At 39.2% G+C, this 15,157-nt stretch overlaps 2 protein-coding genes across 3 annotated transcripts in view; one reads left to right on the top strand and one right to left on the bottom strand.

Moving 5' to 3' along the window:
- Nucleotides 1-6,206: 6,206 nt before the first annotated feature.
- Nucleotides 6,207-9,146, bottom strand: LOC113567652 (beta-1,3-galactosyl-O-glycosyl-glycoprotein beta-1,6-N-acetylglucosaminyltransferase). Its single transcript, XM_026995738.3, has 2 exons — nucleotides 8,767-9,146; nucleotides 6,207-8,009 (listed from the first exon to the last, which is right to left on the bottom strand). The coding sequence occupies exon 2, from the start codon at nucleotides 7,959-7,961 to the stop codon at nucleotides 6,690-6,692; it is 1,272 nt and encodes a 423-aa protein (XP_026851539.2). The 5' UTR covers nucleotides 7,962-8,009; nucleotides 8,767-9,146; the 3' UTR covers nucleotides 6,207-6,689.
- Nucleotides 9,147-10,823: 1,677 nt separating this feature from the next.
- Nucleotides 10,824-15,157, top strand: part of rfk (riboflavin kinase) — a 4,823-nt gene continuing 489 nt past the window's right edge. The window contains exons 1-5 of one of the 2 annotated variants that reach the window (XM_026995740.3): nucleotides 10,824-11,230; nucleotides 11,860-12,011; nucleotides 12,269-12,371; nucleotides 12,771-12,961; nucleotides 13,129-15,157. The exon at nucleotides 13,129-15,157 is cut by the window's right edge and continues 489 nt beyond it. In XM_026995740.3, coding sequence (XP_026851541.1) covers nucleotides 11,149-11,230; nucleotides 11,860-12,011; nucleotides 12,269-12,371; nucleotides 12,771-12,913 — 480 coding nt within the window. In that variant the 5' untranslated portion in view covers nucleotides 10,824-11,148 and the 3' untranslated portion in view covers nucleotides 12,914-12,961; nucleotides 13,129-15,157. Of the gene's footprint in view, nucleotides 11,231-11,859; nucleotides 12,012-12,268; nucleotides 12,372-12,770 lie in introns of both variants that reach the window. The other variant, XM_026995739.3, reaches the window with a different exon arrangement.

Here is a 15,157-nt window from a genome sequence, read left to right as displayed (position 1 = left end):
AGACAGGTGACAAATTAAAAGAAAAAACAGCACAGTGTTCTTGTAACATGCTGGGCCAGTACAGCCTGCAGCCCACCACTACAGCACCTTGGCATACATTCAACAAGTCTCTACAACTGTACAACTGTAAAGTGTTGGAACATAATTCTTCCAAAGAATATTTAATTGGTGTATTTATGATAAAGGTGAAAAGTGTAATTTGTCCAAAATCTTCTATAGGTGTTCAGTTGGTTTGGGTTCAGGTAACTGCCACGGCCATAGCATATCATTTATATCAATTCCATACTCATCAAACCGTTCAGTAATCCCTCATGTCCTGTGGATGGCATTATCATCCCAGAACTGACCACTGGCATCAGGACAGATTCCTGTTCCTATTGAAACACTATCCAGCTGAGCAGTGTTTGTGAAAGAAACCTGCCCACCACTACAGCACCTTGACATACATTCTACAAGTCTCTACACCTGTACAACTGTGGGGTGTTGGAACATAATTCTTCTAAAAGATATTCATTTGGTGTATTGATGATAGTGGTGAAAAGTATCATTTAACACAGAATATTGTGGATTGAGACATAAAAAAAAAAGGAAAATAGGCCAGTTTGTAAATTAAAATTGATTATACAACCTGGTTGCACATAAAATTGCTAAGATGCTTACAAAGCTGTTTTGAAGACACTCAACTGTAAAGAAAATGTATTCTGAGACTTGAAATTGATGTCCTTACAACAATCTTAACAATGCTCAAACAGTGTACAATTTTCAATAAATTCATTTTGCGTTGAGTGTCTTCTTTAGTTTGCTTTTAAAATTTTAGTTAATTTTCATGTCAGCCTTCACTGAAGTAAGTGTGTCATGGAGTCATGTCCCTGTCTCTAAGGTTTCCCTGTGTCGTGTCTTCATTTTGCTTTACTTCCTTGCTGTGGGTCCGTTCCTTAGTTTCATTTTTTCCGTCTCTCATGAGTTGCTCCTGTATCTAGTTGAGTCTGCATTACCCTGTGTATGTAAACCCTGCCTTTCTGCCTGTGTTTGACAGGTCATTGTTAATCCAAGCCTTCGGTTGCGTCTAATAGCTTCTGTGTGTAAAATCCTAGCCCTTATTTGTAACCCATAGTTGTTTGTGATTTTAGCCGTGTGTTTATTATAGCCTTCGTTTAGCCTCTTTGTTATGTCCTGCATTACCTGTTTGTCATCTTGTGCTTTTGTTTGTTTGTTAAGGTGTATTCCCGGACTCTCCATGTTGATAAATTAACCCTGGACTGTGACTATGACTCTGATTCTGTATTTGCTTTTAATAAACCTCGTTCTTCTCAGCGTGCGCGTGCGCCTCACAATCGCTCCTCGTTACAAAGTGAAGCAAAATCCTAGATTATATTCATTAGAAATGTTGAGATTATTGCATTCATTTTTCTTTCTTTGTTTTGCTTTCATTTGCTTTCAGCAGGCAACCAAAAATTGCATGCTTCAATGCATATATCTCCCTAACTGCAATGTTTTTAGATGGAAAATTGAATTATTTATTATTATAATTATTAATTGTGTGTTCACTTACTGCTGTTTGTCGTTGAGTCTTAATGCCTGAATATTGCATACATTTTGTCAGAGTACCCAAATGTGAAACTGTACTATGTGTTAAATAGCTGGCTATTGTGCTGGCGTACATGGAGAAATAGCAATAGGGTCATAGCAGACACCAATAAACCTCAGGAACAAGGTACAGTGAGGTGTTATAACTGTGATCAAGTCAGCCATAAAGGAAATGTATGCCCTAAGATTGAGAATAAGTTCAATAGACTGTTACATAGCTAAAATGGGGAAAAGGTTAGCATTATACTGCCACAGCTGATGTCAGAATAAAAATTAAGGGCCAAGCATACATCCTAAGGGTGAAGATTACGCAGAGCTCCCTATATGCTGTCATTCTAGGTAGCCACATACCAAGCTTAGTATCTTTTAACTGAGCAATGGTCAGTAGCAGATGCATTGGTAGTGACCAGGCTACAAACCAAAATGAAAAAGGCTCAGGAAGAGAACAAAGCTTGTCTGAAGGAAATGCCATTCAGCATTTTCTAGAACAAAGAAAAGTAGAAGAGAAAAAAGGCAGGACAAGATAAAGGGTACAGTTTTGTTTGAAAAATTAGAACCCCCAAACATATAGATTGAGGTTCTACCCAATAATATAGTGTAGCTGCAGAGCCAAGATGAGTCACTTAAACCGATGTTTTTAAGATGTGCCTGGAGAAAAAGCCCTCGTTCTTCTCCCAAATTCAGACACCAGCCTCCTAGCAAAGTGGCCGTACAAGGTCGGATCAAAGGGCCGTACAAGGTCGGATCAGACAGATGTCAAACAAGCTACTACTCCCTGACAAAAAGAAGAAGAAGCAGATATTCCACATTAACATGCTCATAGCATGGGGTGAGCCCAGAGAGGATGTCGCAGAGCAGTTGCGGATTAAAGCTGTGGAAGAAAAGGAAGAGTGCATCCAAAGAAGAGGACAGTACCTCACTCGACCTGTCACACCTAGAGCCCGAACAGCACAGGCAGCTACAGAGGGTCATCCCATCAGATCTCTTCAGTGGAGAACCAGGCAAGACTGCTGTCATGCAGCACAACATATGTCTGCTGAAGGATGAACCCATCAGACAGATGAACTGCAGAGTGCCAGCACGCATGATGCCATATCTGAAAAAGGAGGTGGAGTCCTATAGTACTGGTCCCAAAAAAAAATATGGAGGTTTGCAATTCTGCATGGATTTTTTGAATCCATATGCAATGCCAAGGACCGATGAGGTGATAGAGAGGCTGGGTAGGGTAAAGTATTTGATGAAATTAGACCTGTGTAAAGGCTATCAGCAAATTTCCACTGATGCCAGCAAATGAATCAACAGCGTTCTGCACATCAAGTGGCCTGTACCAACTTCACAGTTATGCCTTTTGCCCTTGTTGGAGCAGCAGCAACATTTTGGTGGCTAATGTATGAGGTGCTCAAAGGCACAGAGGACTTTGGAGCCACATATATTGATGTTGTCATTACCTACAGCACGACCTGGGCTGAGCATATACAATATGTAGAGACAGTGTTGCAACAGTTCGCAGACACAGGGTTGACAGTTTCTTACCCGGGTTATGTCCTCAGGACTCAGCCACCCATAAGCCAGGAAAACTGAGGCAGTAAAGGAGTGTCCTGCGCATACAACCATGAGGAGAGTGCGAACATTCATGGGACTGGTTGGATGGTACCGCAGGTTCATTTCAAACATTTCTAGTAGAGCAGCTGCATTAACAGACCTAGTACACAAGGATATGCCCCAAAGAGTGAGATGGACAGATGAATGCGAGGCAGCATTTCAAGACCTGTAAGCCTGTCTGTATTCTGAGACTGTTGTGTGCAGCCCAGACTTCAACAAGCCCTTCCTTGTGCAGATGGATGCATTAGGGAGTAGATTGAGCAGTCTTGCTTCAAGGGAAAGGAGATGACCTACAACCTATTCTCTACATAAGCCAGAAATTGTTCCAGAGGGAGGTGAACTATTCCACTGTGGAAAAGGAGGCGCTAGCGGTAAAGTGGGCATTGGACTCATTAAAGTATTACTTGATTGGGGTCGAGTTCACGCTGGAGACTGACCACAGAGCACTACAGTGGATGCAAAAGATGAGTGGATACTAAAGTGGATACAATGGGATTACGCGTTGGTACTTGTCCTTGCAGCTATTCAAGTTCATACTGAAGTATTGTAAAGGGCTGTAGAATGTGACAGCAGACTTCCTCTGCTGTCATCCAGAGGAGTGAACAACTGAAAGGGGTGTTGTTTGATGAAGTCAGAGACCTGCGCCATGACCTTGTCAGCTGCCAGACAATAGTGGAACAAAGAACCGGGTTTACCTGAGATCCTTGTTCCAAACGAGTGGAAGGTGGAGCAGCTCCAACCCTTGTACAGGTCAGAAGGGCTCATGACCATACAAGGGTTGAGGCAGCTGCTGAAAAAGAACACCTGTGAGGAGAAAAGGACAATAAATGTTCATATTTACCGGTAAACATATTGATGTAATGGCCATTGAACTATGCGCAGGATTGATATGGACATATGGAGACTGATTTTATTGTTCTTCTGTAGAGTCACCTACCTGGCATTTTGGCTTAGCCCAGGGTGGGGCTTCCTGTATTTAAGGGGATGTGGAAGCGAAGGTAGAAGTTGGTGAGATGGGAGCTTTACACATTTGATGATTGCCTGATCTAATTCTATTTTAGTCTGGTACTGAAGCCTAGTCCAGTGTTAATAATTAGGACTGTTGAATAATGTTTGAGGAGCTGTTTACTTTCAAAACCATTTCTTTTCCTTTTTCTTTATTTTCACAATTTTTACGAATACATTTAACATGCTAAGGTTATCTGGATGTGTCTTGTACTCTTGGTGAACCCCATACTCTGCCCTTGATGCAAAACCACTCGTAAATCCTGGAAGTCCCATGGATCATACCATCTCCAATGGGGAATTCTCATATGGACTATTTGGAAAAACCAGATCTGACAGGGGATGTGACATCAGTGGAGGATCACAGCACAACAAAAAGACAACTTGATTCAACAAAGAAATGTGTACTGGCAGGAAGCTGGTATAATTTCATGCCAAGCTGTAATGCCACATTAGTGACATTTCAGTCCAAGGTGTGATGCTTCATTAGTGACACCTTGCTACGCACTGTAATTAAAGTTAGGGCAGTTTAATTTGGTAATTAAACTGCCCTTACTTTATTTAACAAAAAGTTACTTAAAATAATAAATATCCCAACTCCAGACATATAAATAAGAGATCTTAACAATTATGCTATGCCCACAAACAAAATTAGCAATTATACTGCAAATCATTTCATAAAACTCATAAAGCTCATTTTCATCCTTGTATAAAACTTAAAAGCAAACATTGCCACTTGTACCATTCTCTTTCAAGCATAAATTAATTGCTGTAGATACTTTTTCTCTACTTTTCTAAACACACACGGGGGTCCCATTACATAGTAGTTGATCTTCAAAAGAGAAAGCAAGAAAAAAAAAATAACAGTAGAAATGGAGAAAAAAAAATCCACCCTCTGGAGACCAACAAAGCCATTAATTAAAATGTGATCTCAAGCATCAATCTCTCTGTCTGTCACAAAATGATCATAATCTGAGAATGTTGGGAGTCTGTAGAGTAAACAGTTAATTTACACAGCATTAATCAAAAAGTGGGACTCATCTCACTTCACACCTCACACAATGTGAGGACAAGCTGTGCATTCACACTAGGGCTAGGGACAGAGTTTAATGGCTAACTCCAGCCTAAAAAAAAAATCAGTCACATTAATTTATGGACAAAAATAGAAGTTGAAAATGTATAATTGCATTATTCATATAAAAACCATCAAGGAAAGTTTTACTACTCCTGAGCATCATAGGGAAGTATTCATTTAGTCTTCAGTTTTTCTGTTAGCAATTTTTCATTTTAATTTTTTATTCCATTGCATCATGGACACTGCAGGTATAGATCAAATGCTTGAGTCACAGTGAAATGCTTATTTTGAAATAAGAACCAAACCCAGATCTGTACTAAGTAGCAGAAACATTAACGAATGTGCCTGAGAAAGAAAAACAAAAAGCACTTCTTGGCATGTTGGTATGGTTGCTCCAGTTCTGCTACATGCTTCCAGACATGTGAGAGTAGGTAAAATGTTCTCTCTTCAACTCATTCATTTTCAAGCATCTTAGTTTCACCCATGATTAGAATTCAGTAAACCAATACATGTAGTGTTTTTGACAAGTAAATCAGGCACCTCCTTGTTCCTCTGAGGTCAGCAATGACCAGTCCAACAGTGCTGCACAACCAGCACAGTGTCCATAACAGGATCAGTGAAGCCATGCCATTTTGACTAATTTGGGGAAATAAAAGACCTTTAAATAAAAGACATCATTTTCAACACGATTAAGAAAGCCTACTTTGTATCTTGATCTGTTTTGCCAGGGAACTTCTAGTGCAATAGTAGTAGAAAGAGTAATGTTACAAACATTAATAAAGATGCCACAAATGTGCTCACTGTTTGTGGCTGTCTTCTTTCACTACTTGTACAGTATTAGCATAACAGAGCAAAACAGATGGCAAGAGACTATCATCACAGTTTTACTCTCACCTGAAGGTGAATACACACACATTGAACTATCTCGTTGTAAAGGTGTGTGTGTGTGTGTGTGTGTGTGTGTGTGTGTGTGTGTGTGTGTGTGTGTGTGTGTGTGTGTGTGTGTGTATAACCTCTTGAGCAGCAGTGCTTAAATCCTTTTCTGTGTCATTTAGCATCCATTACCTGCTTCATTTCTGCTGTTTAAACCACATCCAGTGAGCCCACCCCCATTATACAACTCACATTCATTCATTTCATTGTGTGTCATTTATGTCAAATCTACTACCTATTCGTAGTACTGCAGTTACGGCAGTGGGTTAGATATTACACACTGCACAGACACTTGCCCTTATCCTGTGAAAAGGTCCATACATTAATCTGACACCAATTCAGATGAACATAACGATTAGTTGCCATTATAAATTATTGCTTCCTCACCTGCTACTCAAATGTGGATAGTCTACAATAACAGGTGTGAATCAAAAAGGCAACAATGTATATATACAATAATATACTATAATGTTTATAGAAATTTCATTCAATGTTGCTTAATTAAGGCCCTGTGCCTGAGATACTTCTCTAGGCATCGGATGGCGATGGGGTCAAAGTCTGTGTCAAACTTATTAGCGAACAGGTGGCGCTGTTCTAACATCCACTGCAGGTCCCCTGCCCCATACACACACACAGCCCTGACATGAGTGCCCTGACAGGGTGGATACACTGCATCTAAGGCACCTTCATGGTATGACCATTTAATTAACCGGGAGATGGTGGAAATGTCTGTGATGTCATATTTAGAGTTGGCACGGAGGTAGCCAGGAACTTCAGGAATACGTTGCATTGTAGCCCAGAGGAACTCATCCGGGCTGTAGGTGTCATTTGACCATGAAATGAGTGCCTGAGCTTTGGGGTCCTCGAGTACAAAACGCACATAAGCACGACTTACCACTATATATGCACCCCCTGAAAAAATCTTTATTCCAAAAGGTGGAGGTTTTTTGTCCTGATTGGTATTCTGAATTGCATCATCTATGATACGGAAGCTCTTCTTCCATCTACCCATCTTATATTGGGGCATGACCTCAGTCTCCAGGCTGTTGCCACCACCCAGTGCCTTAAGGGCCCGCACGATCTCCAAGTTGGTTTTGATCGGGAAGTCCTGCCCACACAGGTTGATAAAGTACTTCCAGTTACTGCTGATCTGCAGGAGGTCCCTCATGCAGTTGATGTCGGCTTGCACACGACTCCAGCTAGCGTAGATCACCTTTTCAAGCTGGCTGGCTATGAAGACATTGTCAAAGCATGAAACAATGGAGTTGATCGCTGTCATGACGGACTCGGGTGCCTTTTTGTCCACATGGATGCAGTAGAAGTTCTGAGGGGCATAGATGGACCTCAGGAGCCGCTCAAAGTTCTGCACCTTGTGGTGGACGACGATTGAATAAGCCACTGGGAACGCCTCTTCCTCTTCACTCAGTGGGAGGGGGAGGTACTTCCGAGTGGTACGGAACACCTCACAATCATTCGTCAGCTCGATGTAGCTCTTATCGGAAATATGTGTTTTATTCTTGAAGCTCTTCGTGATGGTCAGCACCTTGGCATGTTCTATCTCTTCAACATCACCCTGTATGACTTTCTGGCATTGGCACTCGTCTTCTGGTGTTTCATCATCTCTGAACTCCAGCCAGCTGTAGGCCACCTGGGCCTCTTCATGTAGGACCACTGAAAGTGTGAGCATGAACACACACATCAAGGCTCCAGCGAGCAACACCCTCCGGAATCTTCTCTTTCTTCGATTCAGCAAGCCCATCAGAAATGCTTCTAGTAGAACTGCTCAGAGAGTAGCCAGTCATGCCACCTGGAGGGATTATACTATGTTATATGAAGACTGTATACATTCTCACAGCAACATAGTCCAAGGGGTATGAAGCTAAATTAGTACAGTAGTCTTAACAAGTTAATATAATTTGTTCATTTATATATCAGTATGAAAGCAATTTAAGCAATTTAAGTGTGCTTCTTCTTATGTAGACAATCCAGACAATATTTGTATTAAGTTAATTGTCTTTGTGTATCATTAAAAATTTAGTAAAGTGTATCATTTGGTAACAAATTTGCAAATAATGTAATACATATGTTACATGTCAAACACCATTCATAATGTAATATAAAAATGTTTCCTGACATAATATCATTCTGGTTGTTGAGTGAACAGCTGAGGAAGCTCACTACTGGATGACATAATAAACATTTTTGTCCTATTTTGTCATGTCAATGACTTATGAATTATTAACTATTTTACTTTTAATTGTATTTTGCTTTGACTGGACCTATATAATCCATTTTAAAATTAGCTTTGACTTCTATGTTTTGGCCTGTTTTGATCTTAAATCTTGTCCTATTTTGTCATGTCAATGACTTTAATTGTATTTTGCTTTGACCAGACCTATCTCATAAATTTTAAAAATTAGCTCTGACTTCTATGTTTTGTCCTGTTTTGATTTTAAGTCTTAATTTACTGATAATCTACAGTCCGGTTGTCTCCAGTTTAAACATTTCAATCTGTAGACTCTTTACATTTCAACACACAAGTTAAAGCTTAAACATGTACATACCATCACTGAAAGCCTCTTGTCTTCACTGAAGACAGGTTTCGTTGGCCGTGCGTTTTCAGGGTCTGACGGCTTTCTTTATCATACCTTTGCTTTTGCCTTCCTTCTCTTTCTGAAGCACAAATGTGGGCAGGAGTTTCGTCTTACTCGTAAGTCAAAGTGGAATGAAGTAGATCCAGGTTTTTTTGCAAAACACATCATCATTCATGTCATCCAAGCGAAAATGTTATCTAGTTGACAGGCTCTACAAGAAGGCAAATCAGAATTTGTATTGCTTAAATCTTCTTGGAATCTTTATTCACTTTCCACCTGGAGTTTTCACTTTGTATTCCCAAACTAAAAGTCCAACGCATGTTTACCAAAGAGTTTTAAAAGATGCTGTCATAAATATAGTGATTATGGTTATTTTTGAAACACTGTAAACTTGTGACTCAGAACATTTGCATGTGATAGGCTGTGGAGCAGGTTTGACATGCATTGTATATGGGACTCTATTGACTTTGATCCTTCAGTCTTTCAGGTTTAGCAGGATTTCAAGCAAATACTTTTAACCATAACTACAACTTGCTAAGTTTACAGAGGCAGAATTTTCCTTTAATAGTATAATGACATCTTCTACTTGTCTTAAAGGGCTATTGTCATCCTAAGCACTCAGTACACCCCATTTAAATGTTTTGTTACATGTGTGATAGTATAATGCAGAAATATTTTTAAATAGAGTTGTGTGTTCCTTTGATTAAATATAAGTGAAACTTGATCTGCTTGATTCAGTGACTTAATCAGAACATTTGTGGAGCTCATTGCAACACTGTGTTCTCATTAATATAATAATCTAGAATAAAATATAGACAGGTGACAAATTAAAAGAAAAAACAGCACAGTGTTCTTGTAACATGCTGGGCCAGTACAGCCTGCAGCCCACCACTACAGCACCTTGGCATACATTCAACAAGTCTCTACAACTGTACAACTGTAAAGTGTTGGAACATAATTCTTCCAAAGAATATTTAATTGGTGTATTTATGATAAAGGTGAAAAGTGTAATTTGTCCAAAATCTTCTATAGGTGTTCAGTTGGTTTGGGTTCAGGTAACTGCCATGGCCATAGCATATCATTTATATCAATTCCATACTCATCAAACCGTTCAGTAATCCCTCATGTCCTGTGGATGGCATTATCATCCCAGAACCAACCACTTTCATCAGGACAGATTCCTGTTCCTATTGAAACACTATCCAGCTGAGCAGTGTTTGTGGAAAAACTCCTACAATCAGTGGCCCAATATACTTTCTTTAAAATTCATTTAGATCATTTTCCTCTTTCATTTTCATCTAAAATTGAGGTGAACTGGGCCTTCTCAATTTTTTGTACATGCCATGCTCATTGGGATTTCTCCTATCACCTTTTTCTCTGTCTGAGTATACAGAATCCTATGGACTGAGACACACAAAATGGAAAATATGCCAGTTTGTAAGTTACAATTGATTATACAACCTGGTTGCACATAAAATTGCTAAGATGCTTTTGAAGACACTCAACTGTAAAGAAAAAGTATGACTAGTTTTTATGTCTTTGTAATACTAACAATCTCAACAATACTCAAACTGTGTCTTCTTTATTCTGCTTTTTAAATTTTATTTCGTTTTCATTTTAGCCTTTACTGCAGGAAATGAAATAAAATCCTAGATTATATTCATTAGAAATGTTGAGATTATTGCTTTCATTCAGCAGGCAACCAAAAATCGCATGCTTCGATACATATAGGTTATCTCCTTAACTGCAATGTTTTTGGAAGGATAATTTCATCAGCATCATCAACATTAATATTATTATTATTAGTAGTAGTAGTAGTAGTAGTAGTAGTAGTAGTAGTAGTATTACTATGTGTTCAATTACTGCTGTTTGTCTTTGGGTCTTAATGCCTGAATATTACCTACCCGTCTTCAGTGTGATTCTGTACTACATGTTAAATAGCTAGCTGTCGTGCTTTTATCTTGCTTCTACTTGGCTTTTATTTTGCACTTTTCAAAAGAGGAAAAACGTAGGCCACGGGGTTTTTTTAATCAAAGGTCTTTCCCGGCTCTCTCCACTGTGTAACTTAATTTATTTCGAAGCAGTGGCTCTGCCAGTCATTGTTATTTACAATTAACAGTTAAATACAGTTGAATGGCCTCTTTTGAGTTTTCATAGAGGACGTCATTTTGTTTATTTTACTTATCCATCACTTTTTAGTTTTGTTGTGAAATTGTATCGTCCGGTTAGCTCTAGAAGAATCTTCAGGGTCATCGCTAACGTTACACAACATTTACTCACTGACATAACGTTGTCTAACTGGCTCGCTAGCCTCCGCGTCTGATAATCGTGGACAGTTCTTCACCACTGGACATGAGAAGTTTGCCCTATTTCTGCCGGGGACAAGTCATCCGAGGGTTTGGAAGGGGAAGTAAAGAGCTTGGTATTCCCACAGGTAAAGCATACAGACAGTGGTTAGGGTAACATTAGTGACTATTCGTGGAGTCGCTAGCAATCTTATTGACCTGATGTCTAGGGAAGGTGTTGCACAGTTGTATCAGTATTGAAAATCGTCTCCTTTTGTCCTCAGAACTGCTGCGGAAGGTTAATGTAGTAGCGAGATAGTCAGCTAACCAAGTCGACCTTCTATTTAGCTGACGTTGTCTAGTGTTAGCTAGCTACGAAGGGTAGCTAGGTTAACTAGCAAGGTACTTGAATGATTCATTTTGGATTTTCTTAAGCATCAACGTACTGTAATAAAGCCGATAGGATACATTTATAATTGTTGCAACCCATATATTCCATTTTCATTTTTCACTGGTTGACAGCCAAACTAAGTCAGCCAAACTAATTCTGATGTTAACGGTAGTCCACCATACTCAAACCAGACAACTACTCTCAAAGAAAGGTAATAAATATGTTAAGGATTGTGACTGATGAAAAAATGATCTGTTGTGGACGGTTTTCAGTTCAGACACGCTCTAACTCATTCTACAAAACAGTGGGACTTTTTTTTTTGGGGGGGGGGGGGGGGGGGTCTTATAACCTAGCCATTACCAATCTTATTCATTCCTTATTCAACAGCAAACTTCCAAGACTCTGTGGTGGACAGTCTTCCTGCTGACTTGAGCACTGGCATTTACTATGGCTGGGGACGTGTGGGAAATGGGGATATCCACAAAATGGTGATGAGTATTGGCTGGAACCCATACTACAAAAACATAAAGAAATCAATGGTAATTGAGGCATTTATAGATGATTCATAGAATGTTTGCAATGTTACTAAATACTAGAACTGGGTTAAGATGAGTGACATCAGTCATGAGGTCAGAATGTCATGAATATTATTTGACAGTAATGATTCAGTGATTTCGGTATCTGTTTTCCTTTAGCTGACTTATTTAAAAATTTACATAATCTACATTGCATATAATTATATTTTAGTCTTGTAATTTGTGATTTATATTTGATATGGATCATCTATTTATGGCAGGAAACCCATTTGATCCACAAATTTAAAGAGGATTTCTATGGCCAGATGCTAAGTATAGTTATGGTGGGCTACATTCGCCCAGAGAGAGGATTCAGTTCGATTGGTAAGACTTAACACTATTTATGTTTAGGCCCCGAGCTACGCGCTCACACACACATGCACACATAATTGATGATCTTACATAGCCATTGAACTAAAAATACAAAGTTGAAGCAAATTTCACATGTCCAAGAAAGCAAGATGTACACACTTTCGCTAGAGCTGGATTCTTTTTGTCCCATTCGTCAGTTCCTACCACACAGTCCACATTTTGGCTTTAACCCCCAGCTCCCCCATATACTTGTACCAGTTACTGGGTGTTCTCAGCAGCTTGATTCTGGTATGATGGGAGGTGGGGATAAACCAAAAATGTGGACTACCTGGTGGGTGGCAAGGAAACACTGCTGCAGGACACACCCCACTGACACAGCTCAGGTAATCTGTGCGTTCTGTAATTTCACAGATGAATTAATAACAGCAATTCATAGTGACATTGAAGAGGCGAAGAGGAAGCTGGACCTGCCTGAGCACTTGAAACTGAAAGAGGACAACTTTTTCAGGGCCTCCATATCCACAACGAGCAGTCAGCTCATGAATGGTCACTGACCTCTGAACCTGTCACTTGTCCCATCCTGCATCTTACATCTTCTTGGGGTAAAGCCACTGTAACATTTATGCATTAAACCTTAAAAAAAAAAACCAATCAAACAAAAAAAAAACCTAGAACATTTTATCCAGGTAGTTTACATGTTTGTCACTTTGGCACGCTTGAACAGTGCTGGCACTGAAAGTGAATTTTCTTACTCTACTTATTTCAACAGTCATTCTTTATAGAAGCTTTATAGAAGACAACATGCACAAGGAATGCAGTTCCATTTGGTTTTATACAAGGAAAGTTTAATAATGTCACGTAAAATCCTCAACTTGGGCAAAAGGTCCTCAAATGAGAAACAAAACCTCCCATCACTGTGGAACTCTTAGGAAGGACTACATAGCAGACAACTGAGAGAACTCCACAACATTACAATTGGTTTAGTCTGTTGTAACAGTTTAGTCTTTTGTAACACTGATACCACAGAGTGTACTCGCTCTCTATCACGTGACTGATAAGAAGTATGAAAAGCTTTGTAGTCACACACACGGCCTTTGGTTCGCTGGGGAATCTTTTTGTGATAAGTGGATAATTATGCTGTTTAGTCAGAAATGAAGATCCCTTAATACGGAGAAAATTAGCTATAATTTATTGTTCTATCTAAACTCAAGTTTAGTTGCAAGGCCAGCGTACCTGAAACTGGTACTAATACGCTTGTTACACAGACAGTTCTAAGTTGATGAATTAAAGACACAGCAGTTAAGAATGGCTTTACAGCTGTTACAACTGTTCATAATTTTATCAATCTGAATGAATTGTGATGGTCTTATGAATATTTGAGTGTTTAGCAAAGTTGTATAAATATCCTCAGATGTATTTTTTAAATTAGTCATTGCCCTCTAAATAATTTTTTCTCTCTTATACATAGTTAATGTGAGTGACTTAACATTTTTATTTTCTTTATTCACATGAATGACATTCAAGCAGGATTTCCACAGAATATATTTGACCTTTGTAATAAAAAAAATATACAGGCACCTATTTGATGATAGTACACATCCACCCAAATAGAAATAGAAACTGCACACAAACTGTCCAAAAAAGAAAGTAATTTGTCCAGGAGATGTAATGGCTTCTTTACATCTATGTGCAGGCATCATGCTATCATGTCATCTGCCTGCTACACTGGTCTATAGCCACACAGGTAATCACTCAAAGGCTAATCACATAGAGTGCAGTTCCAGAATGCATTCCATTTTGTAACATACCTACTTTGTCAACATCATGTGGCTTGACAAATTGTAGGTGTTTCCTTTAAGTGGGCATTATGTATTTTAGGGTAAAAAATGCTGCTAACACTACTTATTCTTTTAGGACACAATCCCTTGTGCTTTAGTTGTTTCGGGGGGTTTGTTGTTCGTTTGTTTTGTTTTTTGGGTTTTTTGTTGTTTTGGAAGGTTTTCCTTGTTGTTGTTGTTGTTTAAAGTAGATTAGGACCTCAAATAATTTAGGATGTGGATCATAAATTGTGTTCCAAACTGGTGGATTTTACATTGAATGTTGTCTGTTCAAAAGGAACTTGTAATTGCACAGTGTCTTTTCAGTAGTATATTTATTTTCTCATCTTATGTGTAAGGTGGGCTGTACTGCTTGTTTCTGATCATAAACCAGGTATGTTTTGAATGATACCATGTTGTGTATGTGTCAGCCATGCAGTTTACTGTTCAGCTCCACTTGACATGCAGGTGCATAACTGTTTTAGTTCCTGCATTTGCATGTCCTCGGGGTCACATTCTGAAAGGCTCACATAGTATTTATGTAGTTTGCTGTAAGTCCACTGTGGTGCCTAAAATATGAAAATGGCAACAATACACATCAGTGAAGCCCAGCTTGGTATTACCACAAGTCCATTCATAATAGCATTAGCTTTAATCTAATAGTATAAATTAGATCACTGTATTGCAAGCAACATTTAAGATAAGTAAGGTTACTGTTCCTTCTTGCATGATCGGACGGTACCTAATCTTGAGGCATGCCTTTAGCCCCGAAATGGAGGCTGTGAAAATTATTTTACTGACAAAACAAATCTGCAGATAAGAGATAAGAATCCCTCTGTTGGTGCTGGCCTGGTTCTGGCCTGTTGGTGCTGGCCCGGGTTCCCCTAGGGTTAAGCACCCTAGCTGGTCCTCACCCCAGCAGCCATACTGCCCCAAGAAGCATAACACTCAAGTAGATTTGTAGAGATGGTGCATAACATG

The sequence above is a fragment of the Electrophorus electricus genome, chromosome 20 (genome assembly GCF_041902795.1).
Source record: "Electrophorus electricus isolate QZ-2024a chromosome 20, ASM4190279v1, whole genome shotgun sequence".
NCBI lineage: Eukaryota > Metazoa > Chordata > Actinopteri > Gymnotiformes > Gymnotidae > Electrophorus > Electrophorus electricus.
The sequence above is the reverse complement of the archived record's forward strand: the minus strand, read 5'-3'. Positions and strand labels throughout refer to the sequence as shown.